We start from the raw sequence: 18,682 nt of genomic DNA, 5'->3' as shown, positions 1-18,682 counted from the left end.
GCAGACAAAACTTCTCTTGTTAATTTCCTCCACCTCCTAGGTGAAATGTGGACCGCCCCTTCTGGAACTAAGGGTGGGTCCTTGGCTGGCAGTTCCATTTTGTGAGATAAGGTGCTAGACGTAGTTACTAGGCAAGGGAAAGACATATTTCAAGTGAAGCTGGAGAATAGCTTGTTGCCAAAACGCAGACCCTTGAGGTTTATGGTGGACGAAACATCACTTCCCAAAGTGTAGATAAGATTCATTTATAAGGGGGCTGGACCTCATGGTTTGGCTTGGACTATACCCTGAAAGCTCTGTTTCCCCCAAGACCAGGAAACTGCATCTGCCCCGCAGTAGATTCTCAGTTCTCCTGGACAGACATTGCCTGGGGCTATATTTTGCTACGCTTCTGTGGCCTGTAGTCCTGAGTAAGTCTTCTTTGATGCCTTCCTTTCTCCCACCACTGCATCCAGTCACTCAAGTCCTGCTGAGCTGTTCTCCCAAGTACTATCAACTATGTTCATTCATTTCTCTTCCAGTTTCCACTGTTTTGGTCAGAGCCACAGCAACTTGTGCCTGGACCTTTGCTGGGGCCTCCTTGCTTTCAGTCTCACACTCCTCTAATCAGGGTCATAGTGCATAGCTGGCCAGGTTGTATACTGCACACAGGTGGCTGGCCAAGGAGGCGAGCGGGGCTAAAGTATAGCCTGCATTCCTGTGCCCTGGTGTGGACCTCTGTTTATCTGAGAGAGTACCTTTGTAATTTGCACAAAGGTGCCACATAATCCTGGTGGTGTGGACCTGCACAGTGCAAGACAGTAGCCACTAGCCATATGTGGGCATTTAGATTTTAATTAATTAAAACAAGCAAAATTTAAAGTTCAATTCCTCAGTCATACGAGCCACATCGCAAGTGCTCAACAGCCACATGTGGCTAGTGGCTTCTGTATTGGACTGTGCAGATAAAGAAAATTCCACCATTGCAGAAGGCTCTGTTGGGCAGCACTGGACACTCTGCTTCTAAACCATTCTCTATACAATCTGCTGCTGTGAGCGATCTGTACCGCAAATCTAAACATGGCCCTCTCTTGTTAAAAGCCTTCAACGATTTCCACTTCCATCAGCAGCGAACAGTTGGCAGGGGGTGAATCAGTTTTGTGGGTCACAACCAGCATTAAAAACAAAACAGCGAAAAAGACAGGAAGGGAAAGCACTCAAGAAGCTTTAGCACTGTTTGTGATAGTTTTGTTTCAGCTCTATCTATAGTTGCGTCTATATCCAGTCGTCCATCTCCGAGTAATTCAAGGTCTATGTGATGCTCCGCTGGGTTGCAATGAAAGTCTCCCCATTGCGTGTGGTGAGCCAAACGGTTTGCAAAGCATGGGCTTATGGGATGTGAAGTCTGAGCTCCCTCACCAGGCACAGCGGGCCCTCTGCGGTCTAAACCCTTTCGAAGGCCCCTAACGCTCGCAGTCTCGGCTCTGTCCTGCTGATGGAGCGCCGCTGGCGGGTTCACCTAGGACGCCGAGCTTTTCTTCTTTCTTTCACCTCTCTGCGTCGCTCGTGCTGAACCCTCTCCTTGCACCGCTGAATCTGCCTTCTCTGTGCCCGGACAGCTACTCGCCCCGGAAGCCTCAGCCTACGTCTCCCGCAGGGTCCCGCCCCGAGCGGGCCGGGCGCCCCCGACGCTTCCCAGAGGCCGCAGGCTCCGCGGACAGGGCGATCGCGCCGTCAGGACTCACTCAGGGGGTCGTGTCCAGCACGAGTTGTTCCAGCGCAAGTGCTAGCTTACTCATCTTCGTATCTCAAAGGAGCAGCACAGTCCCTGGTACATCCTAGGCACTCACGAAAGAATATTCGTCCAGAGAATCAACCAGGGAAGGGAGGCGAGGCCGACCGGCGGCAGCACGGACCACGAACGCGCGCGCCGCCTCCGGCCACTAGAGGGCGCCGGCCGGTGCGCAGGCGCGCTGGGCGGGCGGCGGCGGGCGCGGCGGGCCGAGGAAGCGAATGGTTTTACCCAGCGGGCTGTGCGCCGCCGCTCCCCGCCGCCGGCGCTGCTCGCTCCGCGGCCATGGCGTTCACGTTCGCGGCCTTCTGCTACATGCTGGCGCTGCTGCTCACCGCCGCGCTCATCTTCTTCGCCATCTGGCACGTGAGTACGGCCGAGGGGCGGAGGGCAAGGCGGCGGCGTGGCCCCGGCCCGGCCCGGGCCCCCGAGGGCCGCGCCCCGGGGCGCGCCGGGCCGGGCCGCGCGGCAAGGGGCGCCGCCTCCGTCTCAGGCCGGGCCGCGGGCCAGGGCGCGGGGGCGGCGGCTGACGGACGCGGCTCCTGGCCGCCGGTGGGCGCGGGCCTGCTGGCAGCCCCGCGGCACGGGCCTGGGGGCCCGGGGAGGGGTCGCGGGCGCAGAGGCGGCCGGGCGCCGGGCGGGAGCGGTGGCCCGGATGCGTTGTTGAGCACGGCCGCCGTTCTCTCGGGCTTCCGCAGCAGCCTGCCCCGGTGAGATCGTCAGGACCTGTGGCAGAGGAGGTCCCCCCTGCCTCCCAGCCCTTCTTGGGTGCTCTTCAAGTGGAATCGGGTTCTGGTTTCCGTGTGAGCTCCGAGGTAGACTGGATCGATGACTTTGTTGACCGCATCTCCCAACTTTCCCCCGAAGTCCTGCTTTGACCACCCGAGTTGCTCAAGAGACAGTCCTCCCAGCCGCCCCTGTGTGCAGGGAGCCTGACTTAGAGGCAGTTTTGATTTGATTTGGAAATGCTCAGAAAGCTTAAGCTTCTCTAGAGCAGTGCTTTTCTTTCACTCGCGTCATGCTGCAGGATAGAAGCAAGCACGTCGTTGCTGATCCCTGTAAGGAACAAGTAAGTTCCCCGAGAAACGGTGCTCCAACAGGTTTTTGAGGATTCCTGTTTCTCAGCGCAAAATTAGAAGCAGCCTTCTGGAAATCAGCATTCCTTAAAAATTTGTCTTAGATTTGCTTCTCCCCTCTCCATGTTCTAGTCCCTTCTGGAATATTGATCCTAATATGAATGATGGGGCTCGTTCACTCATGTAAGCTTTGAGTCAGTTTTCATCATGGATTTGTTATGAACATAGAGGGGCAGAGTGATTTAAAGGGCAGCAGTGTCTTGTGCAGAAAACTCAAAAGTAGAGTGATATCAAAAATCCGTTCCCTTCTGCCAAAGAGCGTGGTTACGTTTATAATTATTTTAGAACCCGCCTGCTGGTGTAGTGCGGGGTGCTTGTGTAAGCTGTGAAGTAACTGCTCCCTCGAAATGCTCGTCAGTAGGAACCAGTAACTTGAAAAGTATTTTAGGCTCTTCTTTGGTGGAAGAACAATAAATAAAGATAATTTGGGATGCAAACCAGCTCCCCTTTAGTAAGCCTCTGATGAAACTGGAATGTTGGTTCCCTTCTGTCTGTAGATGTGATTTAATCCGCTTCTGTGTGACCGGTGCTTTCTGTTTTCTGAGATGATGAGGAGTCTTGGAGCTGTGGGTGCCTTTTCACATCTTGAACCAGGTTGTGTTTGGCTTAAGGAAAACCTTAACTGCGCTTCTAAAAACTGGGTGATTTAGTATCCGCTTTCAAATGAATATGTGTCTGGTGAAGTAGATGATTTTAAGTCCTCTTATAGAATTTTTAAAAAGTTTTACTCCACAGATTAGTAGAGAGCTTTTATCCTTAGGGGTTTCTTAGTAGTTCAGAGGATTATGCATCCTTTGGGAACAAATTGGAAATTCTAAATAAATAGTTTAAATTTTTCTATTGACTATGTAACCTTCGGTTTATTTTCGTTTAGTGTCTGTCAGGAGACTCGTTTGGAAATTTCAAGTATAAATTCAAAAAGTCCTGTTTACATTAATTGTTGTAAAGGATTTTTTATGCTGATGGTTCTGTCAGTTTAGCCCTAATTCATGTGGTTTAGCTCTGTGGAAAATACAGTTGGGGCAGAGGTTGGTTTGAAAGCTAAAAGTGCAGAAGTCATTCCCTAACGACGTGCGTCAAGTTGGAAGGTATCCTGAATTGTGTAGTTTGGTGTCTTTAGGGATTTATCTGTTTTATCGCTTTTGCATTTCTGTGGAAATTGTTGTGAACATCTTTGTCCAGATGCGCAGTTGCAGGAAATTTGAAAACCACTGGTTTAAGAATCTTTTCAGAAGTTTTGTAAACTCTACCTTATAGCACTCAAACAGAAGCCCGTTCAGCAACCTATTCATTAAAAGATCCCTTGAAATCACCTGAAGAGTATCGACTGGACGCTTACAGACGTGCCAGCGTTGTCTGCGCCCTGGGACGGAGCAGTGAGCACAGCGAGAATCTTTGCTCTCATGCAGTTCACATTTTAACATGTATTTTCCTTCTATTCTTGTTTTAGTTGTAATTTTTATTAGGTCAGATTAGTGAATTTTATAAAATTCTAGAAATTTTAAAAACCCTTCTTTTCATGAAGCCAGGAACTGTAACAGGGAAATAAACCAGCATGTTAAAAACTAGACATATGATTCCATTGATTACTGATAATATTGAGTAACGCTGTCTCATGTATAAAGATCCTATTCCTAAGCCACCAGAGGAACGGCAGATTAAGTTCTCTGTCCCTTGGGTGACCATGGCAGCAACTAAAATAGCTCCCCCACAAACTTGGTGCCTTTGGCTTATTTTGACACCTGACAATACCACATAGTGGCGCATTGCCTCTATTTGATTTTTAGTGCATTTTGACTTTGAAGTTCTGCGTTTAGTGACCCTAAATGTTAAAGCCATATTTCTCCAGAGTGAGGACAAAAACATTCTTGCAACGTATTTTATAAATGGCTGAGAGCTTTCTCGCCTTATCACATTTGTAGCTTTCACTATCACTCCACGAGAAGCTGGCCTTACCTGGGCTACCCTTCTTCAGTCTTTAGTTTTGCCAACAAATGAAATGACCTGAATGCAATAGGAATATGCATAGGACCCCAAAGGAGGTCAGATTGATCACTTTTATAGTGGCATTGAACAGGGCTACTCTTGCCGATGTGGTCCCTTTAGCACAGGATGCCTCTAGGGGCAGAAGAATTAGAAAAATCCTCTGTCCTGAACAGGCGCAGGCCCTGGGCGCAGAGCCTGGTGCATGGCCCTTGGCAGCGTGAGTGCGGGCCAGCTCTGAGGCCCCATCCTTCGTCCTGTGTAGAGACTGCACTACTGGACGTGGCTGTCCTGGCCAGGAAGTTTAATCATCCCTTCTTGTTTCTCTGTTCTGAGGCCATTTCTTGCATTTCCAAATCGAAGCTGGACTTTCAATGTATGTGTTTGGGCACAAATGGGAACAAATTGAAGCATGTGAGTCCATCCCTAGTGTCCCCTGAACACTGTGACAAAGGAGGGATGTGCACAGATGCTTAAAAACACTTCACACTGAGGGGACCAGTCACACTTCACACAGTCTCCTGGGGGACACAAACCTGGACATAAATCTCTGCTTCAGTGTGAGAAATGCCGTGTGGGCAGCATTTTGAAGCCCTGTGCTCTGTGGAGATTAGACAGGCGTGCAGGTATTTTGACCAAGGGAGTCAGGAGAACCCTCCAGAGAGGAGTTGACATAGGAAGAGAGTTTTTTAGGATAAAGAAGAGTTTCAGTAAATTGTTGTGGGTGAGGGGAAGAGCATTTGAAGTAGAGAAAATAACTTGAAGAGATGCATTGAAAGATTGAAAATTAGGATATTTATCACGGTATCAGATCATTTTGGTGACAATAATAAAATGTTTTCAGTTCTTTCAATCTGATTCTAGTTATTTATTAGCACATTGAGTTTACTCTAAATTTGTATATGTAATGTTGGTACACTTTTTCTTTTGTTAACGTCATTCAATTATTATTTGATAATGGGGCAGGTTTGTTGCTGCTTATTATTAAAGTGAGAGATCCTAACTATTTTAATTTTATTTTAGATTATAGCATTTGATGAGCTGAAGACTGATTACAAGAATCCTATAGACCAGTGTAATACCCTGAATCCTGTAAGTTATAATAGAGGGCTTTTCTTTAGATTTTTAAACCCTTTTTGCTTTTAACTTGATATAATTTGAAAATGGCCAATATTCTCAGTAGCATGATATATTTGTACTTTTTGAAGTAGGCAGAATTTTAAAAAATATTCTTTTTCCTGTCCTGCGTGTCTATTCTGACTATTATTAATCTGCTGGTGATCTTGTCAGCTGTCATACTAACATTCTTCCAATCTGCTTTTTACATTGTCGGCCAAAGACAGTTGAAAAGGTCAAAAAGATTAAAAGAGTCAAAATTGCATTAAAGGTGTGTACTGCTCTTTAGTTTAATGTTTTAATGCTACATTTCATGGGGAGGGCTAGGGCATTTGTATTTGTAAAATGTTCTGTTCAGTGTGCTTGTTCATATGCCTGTTGAGGGTTATGATTTCATGAAATTTCATATTTTATGCAAATGTTTGCTTGCTGGCCCAGTCAAGTAGGGAAAGCTGTTAAATGCTTATGCATCTTTAAAAATGTTATAGCCATAGGCACTTCTATATTTATATTAAATTATTTGGTGCAGTGTTTGAAAGTTGGTTAATGTAAAATGAATGTAACAGATGGTGAGATGATTCTCCTGCTGTGAGGTGGTCTGCAAGTGGAGTCTTTAGTACCATATCTAGTTTATCTTTAGTTATGGCTGTTCTGGAATTAATTAATTCACTCTTTCAGCTCATGTTTGTTCAGAGCCTTTTAGGAGGATAGCTCTGTTTTTAGGCTCTGGAATCTTGCAGTAATGCTGACCTTTGGACTCATGCTGCCAAAGTTTTGTAGATAGCAATTTGTATACAAATGTCTACATAGTTGTTTCTAATGTATATCCACTCTAAATTTCTAAAACCAACCTGGCTGACGTTCTGAGCTCCGAGGGATTTAATTATAATGTGGCTCCATTGTGCTTAGGGGGTTTATGTGTATTTTGGACTTCATTTAGTGTACTTCTTTAGGGAGATTCTCCTTTAGCCTGTAGGATTGATTTTGCCTAATTGGTCAGAAACTGAAAGGTTGTAAGAGAGCACTGGGTGTATCTTCAAGAAATAGAATACAATAATTTATCTTGAAAAATTACTTAATGAAGTTGAGAACTTGTGTAGACTTTAGTTGTGTAAAACTATAATGCACTAGCATGCTAGAGGGATTTTATTTGGAATAGGGCCTCTAAAGTTAGTTTGCTCCTTTATCATTGTTTCCTGGATGAATCTGAATGATGGAGCAGATTCCTAGTCGTTAAAGAGCTGTTACAGTAAGACTTGATGTAGGTACAGTTAAAAGTATTAACTTACTATCTGTTTCTCTGCTCTTTTGAGACAAAATATGAATTGACTCTGCTTTCTCATGGGAAAGTAATTATGTTCCTTGTAAAACATCTTAAACTACTATTGAAACTAATTGTTACCAAGAAATTAAGAAACTGAAATTTCTTTGGACAGCTGTTTAATAGTATTCTATCCTGTTTGGCTTTTCCTTATCTGAAATAACCAATGATGATGAGGATGATCATAGTTGAAATCAGAGGAGGGCTTTCCTGTCTGCCAGGCTCTGAGCTAAGCATCTTCACCTGGGTTTTTCCATTTGGTTCTCCTGACCATCCTAAGAGGGAGATGGATTGCTCTTCTCTTGCATAGGAGAGTAAACTGAGGCTTAGTGAGGTTAGAGCACTCAGCCTGAGGTCACCCAGCTAAGGGAGGGCCAGAATTTGAACCCACATAGCCTGAGTTTTAAGCTCAAGCGCTTGTATTTTGCTAATTTACTTTAAATTTGAGAGAGACTAATTTCATTTTAACATATAATGTGTGATTTCTGGCTATTCTTAATGGAAAGAAATCCTTACTTAGAAAAGATGTGCTTGGGACATCCTCATCTTGCAACAGGTTGGAAGGCAGTTTTTATACCAGCACAAGTTGTGTTTTGATAGGGTGCCGATGATTGGCTTAATAGCAGTGCATCTGACAGTTTTCCCTATTTAAGATTTATTTTGACAGTTCTGCCAAAGTATGGGGGAGGACACATATCATTATTTTTTAAAATGTGAACCTTAACTAGAGAATATTATGATTTGCATGTTTAAGTACCATCATTTCAGCTGTATTTGCATGAGGTATTTTTTGTGGATACAAGTTTTTGCATAAATGTTGGTTCCTAAATGGAATAATTTTTATGCCACTTATGGGGAAATTCTGTCATTAATGAATGATTGGAAAGGACTGGTTTCTATTAGAGATGCATAGTAAAAGTTTCTGGACCTTTTTTGTGGAGAAAAGAGAGATTGTGGCATTTGTTTCATATTAGAACTGGTAGAGTTTCAGATTATCATCACTCTCACTAAAGTACATTGTTTAAGAGCAGTAAGGGGTCATGCTCTCAAAATCATTTTTTCCCCATACCTTAGTCTGTAAGTGTAGCATGGAAACTTGGATGATAATTTATATTGTTAGATATCAGTTGGCTTTAGAGGGCTAAAATAGGCTTACTATATATATATATATATTTTTTTTTTTTTTTTTTTTTAGGATGGTTAGCCCTGAGCTCACATCTGTTGCCAATCCTTCTCTTTTTGCTGAGGAAGACTGGCCCTGACCTAACATCCATGCCCATCTTCCTCTACTAGGCTTACTATATTTTAAAGAAAAATCCTGTAATTTAAACAGCAGCTCTAGTGGTGTACTTCTAATGAAATGTATGTTTTTCTTGGTTTGTACTGGTTGTAGTCAACTGAGTTTGAAAGATTTCCTACGGACATTTTCTTGTTTTTTGAGAGATAGTTAACTTTGATCTTAATTAAATGCTGGCTTAAAGGTTCATATTATTTACAAGTTTATATATATGCAGAGTTTATCTTTTGTTATTTATTATATTAAGTTTGTTGAAAAATCTGTTTAGTAGTATAGATTAGTTGGTTTTACTGGGATTTCATTTAAAATAGGATTCATTAAAAACTTTGCTTCAGGGGCCGGCCCAGTGGCACAGCGGTTAAGTTCTCACGTTCTGCTTCTCGGTGGCCCGGGGTTCGCCAGTTCGGATCCCAGGTGCGGACATGGCACTGCTTGGCATGCCATGCTGTGGTAGGTGTCCCACATATAAAGCAGAGGAAGATGGGTATGGATGTTAGCTCAGGGCCAGTCTTCCTCAGCAAAAAGAGGAGGACTGGCAGTAGTTAGCTCAGGGCTAGTCTACCTCAAAAAAAAAAAAAAACTTTGCTCCATACTTTTTCAATTTAAGAAGTAATTTGGCAGTATTAGAAAATGGGCTTGCATATGTAGTATATGTATTGTATATTATTATATTCCACAGCTATGGTTTCCCCTGAGGAAAGCTCTGACAGTGTTGAGGATTCATATAATTTTAGTTTGGTATAATGCAGACATTTGAGAAACTGGCTTTGCAGCTGTGACTTACAGGAACTTCTTTGGCTGAAACTTGCAATGAAAGGTTTTGGTATTTTTATTTAACAAAGTCTTTGGGCTGAAATCTTTAGAATGAGAAAGATAATTTAAGGCGTTAACTCCTGGTCAGTTTATAAAAAGCGCTTTGCTTGAATTAATTTTTCCTTACTTAATACTACCTGCTATCAGGCTAACTTTGTTTTTGAGTTCTGAGCTTGTCCTGGTCTGCCTGTCTGCAACATTTCATTGGAAAGCAAGCGTAAAGAAACAGGAAGGCCATATAGGAATGAGCTCAGGAACCGGGAAAATTCCAACTTCATGGTTGAGAACTCAGTCTTTTCCCTCCTACGTTGCAGAAAGCACATCATTTGCATTTGTGCATATTAGTGTTCTTTCCCCCCAACTGTGCTGAGATTATTGGCTGTTGGCTTTTCATTGAAAAATTACTTTTGTGGTAATGTGATGTGGTTTGCTAAATATTGTATATGTAGCATTCTTGGTTTCTGTTAAAGGCTTAAAATCCCTAATGTGTAAACTTCCAAAGGGGAGTTTTGTTTTTTGTGGGTCTTTTTATATCTTGCATGTGATTAGATACCTTATTTTTGTATTTTTATCATTGTTGAATGGTAGAAAGAAAAAATATTCCAGTTGATCAGCAAATAACTGTTCAAACAGTCTGGGTGGTAACTTTGTAATGTAACCTGTTGCTCTAATAATTTAAGTTTAAATTTTAAGTTTTATCTTATTCTTTTAGTATCCTCTGGTCAGTTTGCTTGTAATCGTGCTTTTGGTAAAAAGTTAAATATGGAAATAAAATTCAGTAGCGTCTTTCATCTCTAATTCTAAGAAAACAGTGATTTTTCATTATGGAAACTTGGTTGCCACCTGCTTTCCAAATTAGCAGTTGACTTAATGCCAAAGCATTTGGATAACTGGCGTGTCTTTTCCTTCCAGCTTGTACTTCCAGAGTACCTCATCCATGCTTTCTTCTGTGTCATGTTTCTTTGTGCAGCAGAGTGGCTTACACTGGGTCTCAATATGCCCCTCTTGGCATATCATATTTGGAGGTAATATTTAGATGTACTTCTAATACTTTTCCTAATTAAATTTTAATTTATACTATGGTTGACATGGTTATTTTTCATGCTAGTCACCTAAATGAAAACTGAAAGTTAGTTGGCATTTATTTAAAAATCAAGTGGGTGAACAAATAACTGTTTTAATACCTCTTACGGGGCTTGCTTTACTACCCTTCAAACAGTTTTTTCCCCTTAAAAATGAAGTGTAACTTACATACAGTAATGTGTGCAGGTCTGAAGCGTACAGCTCAGTGAATTTTTACATATGTATACACCCATGAAACAACCATCCAGATCAAGGTATACAACAGGTCCAGCCCCAGAAGATCCCCTTGTGTCCCATCCCAGTCACTTACCCCTCCATTCCCAAGGAGAACCAGTGACCTCTAAAATCTTATTAATTTTGCCATCTTTGAACTTCATGTAAATCAAAATGTATAGTGTGTGTCTAACTTCTTTCTCCATGTTTACTGTGTGACACTAAATTTGATTATTTATGAAAGATGTTCATATTTCATAACTTCTAAAAGTTATGTCTGATCTATACAGGCATGTCAAAATCTCATTGCCCTCAATTTTAGGAAATATACTGAAGAAGTGTTTAGGGATAAAGTGGTATCACATCTGTAACTGACTCTAAAATGGTTCAGAAAAAAATGTACACATATTTAGAGATGGAATGAGAAAGAGAAGGGTAAAGCCAGTGTGGTGAATGTGAACATTTGGAATATCTGGGTGAAGTGTTCTTGTACCTTTTCTGAAAGTCTAAAAATATGTTAAAAAGTTAAAAAAATCTCATTTCCTTTCTACAGTTATTCTTATTTTGCTTGGATTTCTAAAGTGTAGAGGAGACCAGATGTGACTTGTTTAACTGTCTTGTTCTGATTTAGGGGCTCTAGTTTTAAAATTAAGATGATAAAAAAAAAGAACTCCACCTAGAACTGAAAGCATGCATCCCTGCGTGGACACCTCTCATTGGAACAAATACTGTTTGAGAAGAAAAACCCTCCTTCCCATCGTGAAGGTTTGCTTCCCTTTCTAAGTGGCTAACAGACTGTGTTTATTTCAGGTATATGAGTAGACCAGTGATGAGTGGACCGGGACTCTATGACCCCACAACCATCATGAATGCAGATATTCTAGCATATTGTCAGAAAGAAGGATGGTGCAAATTAGCTTTTTATCTTCTAGCATTTTTTTACTACCTATACGGGTAAGTTTAAAAAATAAAATGAAAATATGATTTCACTTTGCTGCCTAAAATGTTTGTAGGCATTATGGTCTTAATACTTTAAAATCCACTTAAAGAACAACTCAGTGTCTTGGAGGTGGTAACGATAATGGCACAGTGCACACCAGCAAATTCCCACACATTGAAGATGAATATGGATGTGAAGGGCCAGGGTTGGTACTTGTCAATACAGCCAACAGTGAAGGGGCAGAAAGTTTAGTCAGGGTACTGCTTCCTAAGTTATCAGACACATTCAGTGAGTAAAGGACAATCCTCATTCTCCATGGCGAAGTGATGGCATTGGGAGTATATGGCTGGATGAGTTTGCAAAAAAATTTTTGCTTAACTTCAGTCTCAAGATTGTCTTTAATTTTTTCCGTATCATTCTTCATAAACTATGTGCTCTGTCTTTTATTCTCTGGTTTGCTTGATCCAAATGGGATGACTGAAAGAAACAAACAGTTCTATTTTACAAGATGGTGCAGTTATTGGTTTTTCTCCCTTTACACCGTGATAGACTCATGTCATTGTTCCCCTACATCAGAGTTTCTCAGCCTCAGCACTGTTGACATTTTGGGCTAGGTTAATCATTGTTGTGGGGGCTCTTCTGTGCATTGTAGGACGGTTAGCGGCATCCCTGGCCTCTGCCCACTAGATGCCAGTAGCATCTTCCTTCCCCAGTTGTAACAATCAAAAATGTCTCTCGACACTACCAGATGCCCCAAGTGGGGCAACGTCAGCCCTGCTTGAGAACCACTGCTCCAAGTGTACTGTTGGTGGAATAACATGGCTGCTTGTTACAGCTGGAAAAGGACACTGTCAGGTGTGGAATTAGAATTTTTCTTTAAGCTATATGAATACACTTTTCCCATCTTTTATTGATGTGTATTTAACTAGAGAGGGCTTTCTGATTTTCAAAATCTAAAGAAAATTAGCTGTATAAGGTGAAAATGTTGTAATAAGCTTCCATTTCCTTTTCTTTTTGTTACTTGAAAACTTGCTAAGTATTAGATGACAGGCTTATATTTGTATTTCTCCTTCCATCATATAAATTTCCGTTATACACAAGGATAAATGAAGGGCTGGATTGAAATTTAGGAAAAAGATATTTTTGTGCTTTTAGAGGGTATAATTGTGAACGTGAGCATCCTTTACTGCATCTACAAATGTTGTTCGTTCATATATGAAACACAGATAGTGAATCCAAGTTCTGAAAAGTGAAATTCCATGTGTCCTTCTAATGTCCTGTTAATTTTAATTTTAAATTAATTTACATTTTATAACATACCTGAAACAGTGCTGGTGTATAGTAGGCACTTAAAACATATTTGTTGAAAGAAAGAAAAGAAATGAATGATTGAATAAATGATAAAATTGGAGATGTACAGTTGTGGGAAAATGTTCACCCAGAGATAGTGGCACCAGGTTGTTCATTGCTGCTTTCACTTGTCCATTGAGTTTGTTCCCCTCCTTGCTTTGTATTTCCATTTAGATACACATGCCTTTGAACCATGCCGGTTCCACATGGCTTTTTCTGTAGAGTGTCTCCTTTAGGCCATAAGCCTAAATCAAATGGCTATTGTTTTTTATTTTGCTCCTTTGTCCCCTTTTCTTGTTTAACCCTGTTGCTGTTGCCTAGAGCCTTTCTCCAGTGGGAAAGTTCCTTAATTGACCATTCCCGTCTGTGAAATGGGGATGATGATGACACCTACCTCCTAGGACTGCTTGGAGGATTCAGCGAGGTCCTGTATATAGAAGACCTCACGGGGCCTGGTGTGAAGTGAGCCCTCGGGAGATGCTTGCCTTTATTATTAGACACAACTCCAGAGCAGTGTGCTGTTTGGATTGATTCTCTAAGCTCTGATCCCCCATTAAGCTTTCAGCTGTGCTGTTCTACTTGCTAAAATTGGAAAGGGAGTACAGGACAACCACAGCACGTGCACTGAGTCAAACTCCCACCTTAGGCAAAGTCCATATATGTAGATTGAAATTGTGTTGTGAACTTGTCATTGGTCTTTTCCTTTCTGTGATGATGTGATAGCTCAAACTAGTTTGCTACATAAAGCAGACTCAACTTTTTGGTGCTTTAGTTGTTATAATTAGGAATGTTTGAATTAACAGCTTTTTTCTTCTTTTCAGCATGATCTATGTTTTGGTAAGCTCTTAGAGCAGCGCTCAGAAGAATCGGGCCAGTTCAGTGCATGCACAAAGCCACCACGTGGAGGGCTTCTATCCAGCAAGACCCTGTTTCCAAGAGTAGCCTATGGAATCTGATCAGTTACTTTAAAAAATGACTCATTATTTTTTAAATGTTTCCACATTTTTTGCTTGTGGAAAGACTGTTTTCATATGTTATACTCGGATAAAGAATTTAAATGGAATTACGTATACATTAATATCAAATGATTACCTCTGGTGTTGACAGGTTGGACTTGCACTCCTTAAGGAACAGCCATAATCCCTTGAATGATTGTATTAATTATTGACTGTCCTTACTCCATTGGAAGCTCGTGTTTATAGGAACTTGTAGGGCTCATTGGTTTTATTGAAATTCCATCTAATTATAAATTAGCTGTAGATACCAGGTGCTTCTGATGAACTGAAAATAGATATCTAGCCTGTGGGAACCATCGTGGTTTCCTCATCTATCATGTAGAAGATTATATATGGATACATTAAAAACATAAGAGTGGGATGTTTTCCCTTTGACTTGAATATTATCCCTGTATATTGCATGAATGAGAGATTTCCCATATTTCAACCAGAGTAATAACTTGCTTTAATTCTTAAGCATAAGTGAACATGATATAAAAATATATGCTGAATTACTTGCAAAGAATGCATTTAAAGCTATTTTAAATGTGTTTTAATTTGTAAGACATTACTTGTTAAGAAATTGGTTATTATACTTACTGCTTTAATCTGGTGGTAAAGGTATTCTTAAGAATTTGCAAGTACTTTAGATTTTCAAAACTGAATGAGAGAGAACATTGTATAACCGCCCTGCTGTTCCTTTAGTGCAATACAATAAAACTCTGAAATTAAGGCTTATTTTCAGTGCATTGTTTTAAAGGCTACAAATAGCTATTTCTTAAACTTGCTTAATCCATAATAAAGATATGTTACTGTCAGTTTTTTAAGCAGATAGTAGAGTATTACATTGTGTGTGTGTTTTTTTAAATACCATGCTTGAATCTAGAAAGGAAGATTTTTAAATGGCTAAGCACATTACCCTCTCTAGTCAGTTGACAAGATTCATAAGCATCGACGGCACAGCATTGTCATTTTTCTCACCAATTTAAAAAATTGTGACGCTTAACATGTTTTAAGTATTCTTTTTCCTTTTTGAAGCAGCAGGTGTTAAGGTAAAGTGACTCGTAAGTCTGTTCTTTGCTGCTGCTTGTGAGGTGGGTAAATTGCGACTTGCATGCTTTTGTAAGCATCCTTGTGCTTTACTTGGGATGAGGAAGTTAAAGGGATTGAAAATAGTTTTCAGTGGTTCAGAAGTTAAAATGAAGGATCAAAGAAAGAAAACCAATTTATAGAAATGCCACGTAATGATCAAGGGAGTGTATGGGTGTGTTTGTGGAAGTCTTGCTATAAGAACCCCTTGAATTAGAGGCTGTTTTATTCTCTACTGGTGAAAAAACGCTCCCCGACCTTTGGGAGAGTGGCTGTACTGTTTGGGATTGGGTAATGAGGATGAATGTGTTGGAGAGGATGTAGAACCAGAAGAGTGAAGAGAGTCAAACCATTTCCCAATGAGAGAAGCTTTAGAGACCTTGTATTTTATAGTCTGGAGAACAGCTCGAGGGATCTGACTGTTCACCAGTTCACGCAGTAAACTGTTTATTGAGCACTTGCTGGACGTTGGAGTGTCGTGCTCTGAGTCTCAGCAGTCATTCAGTTTCCAATCCACTCAATTCGATCAGCACCTACTCCTCATTTTTCTTTCTTGTCCACAAGTACTTTTGATCATGAGAGACCTGGTCAAGTCTTGTATACTCCTGATAGGTTTCCTGGGGCTATTACTTTAGTATTCCTGGGTAAGTATTTTCATGAGCCCTTATTGTCTCTTAGCAAATACTACTTTCCTTTATAAGTTTTACCAAACACCCTTTTAATAATGTATACGGGAATATTCTGCGGGATTAATACAAGGCTACTCGTGGCAATTTGTGGAAGCCACCTTCTCATGCTTCAAAAATTAGATATGTAGTCCTTAGCAGATTCCCCAAAGATGATTGACAATGAGCTTCACCCATCTCAGTGGTAGGTTGTTAGTTCCTAAGCATGTGATTAGAAGATTGAGAACCTGGATGTTCTCATATCTACCCATCTACCTTTTCCAGTGTTTTATGAAATTAAGTCACTTACCAAGAGAAAGCAGGAACATATTACTTGCATTGACAGTCTCCCACTGGCTCTTTTCCTTGCTCTGAATTTAATTTGTTCTCCCCATTAATCTGTTTTGCGTGGCCCTGGCCTTACATCTGTTATTCCTGCAAGTCCAGCTGAAGCGTAGTTAGCTTGGGTTTGTAATCCCTTCCGGCTTTTATCAAATTGCTCCCTGTGCACGATAGCCGTTTAGGTATGCTTTTTGTCCTTGTTGTAATTACTTTGATACTGTATGCTTTGATTTATCCTTAAGAGCTTTCCAACTCTGAAACAGTAGTATAACACACTATAGTTTATAAGTATACCAGCAACTCTGTTGCTATGGATACTACAGATGCTCATGAGTTAAAAATCTTACATAACAAATGTAGTCTGTTCAGCAGTTACTCTGTTGAGTAATGTTGTATCATGGCAGTATGCCCCTTTAGTACTAAGAGTGTAGGGGTAAAAGCTTATTTGAGTGCCTGTATCTGAATTTTATTAATGATGTCTGATGATTTTCACAGTGCTTAACTGATATTCCCCACTCCCTCTCCCAGGGTAGAGAAGTGTTTGGTCCCAGGCTATAGCCAAATTGCTAATTTGTTTGAAGTTTAAATTATTTTTCATAGGAAGGGGGAAGTGATTGGAAATGACCAATCTACTTTTGACACATATCAGGTATTACTAAAGCATTTGAGAAGCCTCATGGGTTATACCATGAACTGCCAGACCCACCAGTTAAGTCCAGATACCCAGGTGATGGCCTTTCACACAGCAACAAAGTACACAGCAATTTGCAGTATTAGTCTTTCAAAGCCAGCTCAGTGTTTTTCAGCTTGAGGACCACTCATGCTAGTAACTCTCACAGAGCTCTTCTCTGCTCCCCAGATCAACATATCTTGAAGATATGTCAGATATTTGCAGAGAAAGTGTTGAGGAAAATAATCCATAACCAACCTATAGATCAAAATTGGGGTGAGTTTATTATCTGCCAGATCTGAGGACCAGCTTAGCCTGGGGCCTTCCTTCCCCGAGGAGGGAAGGGGCACCAAAGAAGTGGGGTTTGCAGAGTGGTTATATACTGTCAAAGAGCATGTATCACATATGATTGAAATGTCCCTTTTACAGTAGTCACGAGATTGCTCTGTCAGCACAGTGATTGATGGACACAGCATGTAGCAGATCTGCAGTCTCGATGGACACAGCAGGTAGCCCGTCTGTTGTCTCCAGCTGGGTGGTCACAGGGTGAGCGCAGCAGTCAATCCCTAGCCTAGGGAGAGATGCTTATCCTTAAGGAAATGCCACTGTGGGGGAAGTTGCATCTTTATCTTAAGGCCATTTGTTCTTGTCTTTGGGACAGCAAATGCTTAAAGCAGATGTATGATGCATGCTCAGCGGCTACGTCAGACCCTTTTGAAAGAACGAGGTCAGGCTGAATCGGGTTTATACCAAGTGGCTTCCTCACATACTGTAATATATCCTATGGCTTGCCATTTGTTTGTGAAAAGGAAATGGAGATGTAGATACACATTGAAACTAGCAAAATATTTTGCTTGGTGCAACACTTCTTTTTTCCTCCAATTTTATGTTTATGAATAGTGTTCATGGAATATTATTGCCATGGTACAAATAAGGACTTCCGTGTGTATCTCTTATAGCCTGCAGGGGTGGGCTTTTAAGTATGGCTGGCTATATCATAGCAGGGTGATATTGTGAGCCCATTCAAATAATGATCTATATTTAAAAGTATACATTTAGTTTACTTATATCATTTAACACTCAGAAATGTGCATCTCTTAATAATCAGTTGTACAATATAATTGTCAAGCAGAAATTGACAGCAAAATATTTTAAAATAGTACTTTTCAAAAGGAAAAGATAATATTGAGACCTTGTCTAGTTCTTAAGTACACATATTCATCCTTTTGGGAAACTGAATAATGCTAGTCTCAAATAATTTTAAGGTCTTTTGCTCAAACCAATCATTGATCTGTGGTCAGTCTAGCAGCCAATGAGTGTCTGGAACTAGTAATATAACTCAGAAGATGGTTCTGAACTAATACTGCAGGGTGATGCCAAGAGCAAAAATGTTCTATTTCTGGATACGTTGAATAGCTTTCTTAGAACAATTTTGCTTTAAAATTCAGAGTTCTCAAACTAAATGTCCGCCAGGTGTACACAGCTCTGCTGCTCGTTCTTGGTTTTGGAAAGCAGTAGTAGCCGTCTAAGGTGATTGACCTGTGAGACTGGAGTGAAGGTGTTAGCCCACATGAACTTTATTACTGCACCTTGTGGAAGTGACGATGTAGAGGACGTTTTGATATGGAAAAGAATGAGTAAGTTAATTTTATTGTTCAGTGCTTTTTCTAAACATTTAAATTTCTTTGGTTACTATGTTCATGTATTCTGGAGAAGAAAATCTTCTTAAATAATAAATTGATGACTGGGTAGACCCTAAAACTACTAAGAACATAGAATGTAGTTAGCCGTTTGCTCATGGCTTGTTAAAGTCTAAGTTAACCTTAATGGTGCTTGCCACTGTCCAAAGAAAATGTCATAAGTCTCTTACCTTCTTTGAGCTTGCTGGATTAGTTTGC

The 18,682-nt window shown here is 40.9% G+C and overlaps 1 protein-coding gene across 1 annotated transcript; it reads left to right on the top strand.

The window, feature by feature from the left end:
• The first annotated feature begins 1,417 nt into the window (after positions 1 to 1,417).
• CNIH1 (cornichon family member 1) lies at positions 1,418 to 14,845 on the top strand. The gene is made up of 5 exons (XM_014864712.3): positions 1,418 to 2,137; positions 5,914 to 5,982; positions 10,350 to 10,462; positions 11,544 to 11,687; positions 13,845 to 14,845. Exons 1-5 carry the CDS (start codon positions 2,057 to 2,059, stop codon positions 13,870 to 13,872), a joined length of 435 nt encoding a protein of 144 aa, XP_014720198.1. The 5' UTR covers positions 1,418 to 2,056; the 3' UTR covers positions 13,873 to 14,845.
• The last annotated feature ends 3,837 nt before the right edge of the window (positions 14,846 to 18,682 follow it).

Source organism: Equus asinus, chromosome 7 (assembly GCF_041296235.1).
Source record: "Equus asinus isolate D_3611 breed Donkey chromosome 7, EquAss-T2T_v2, whole genome shotgun sequence".
Classification (NCBI taxonomy): Eukaryota; Metazoa; Chordata; class Mammalia; order Perissodactyla; family Equidae; genus Equus; species Equus asinus.
This window is presented reverse-complemented; position numbering and strand designations above follow the sequence as displayed.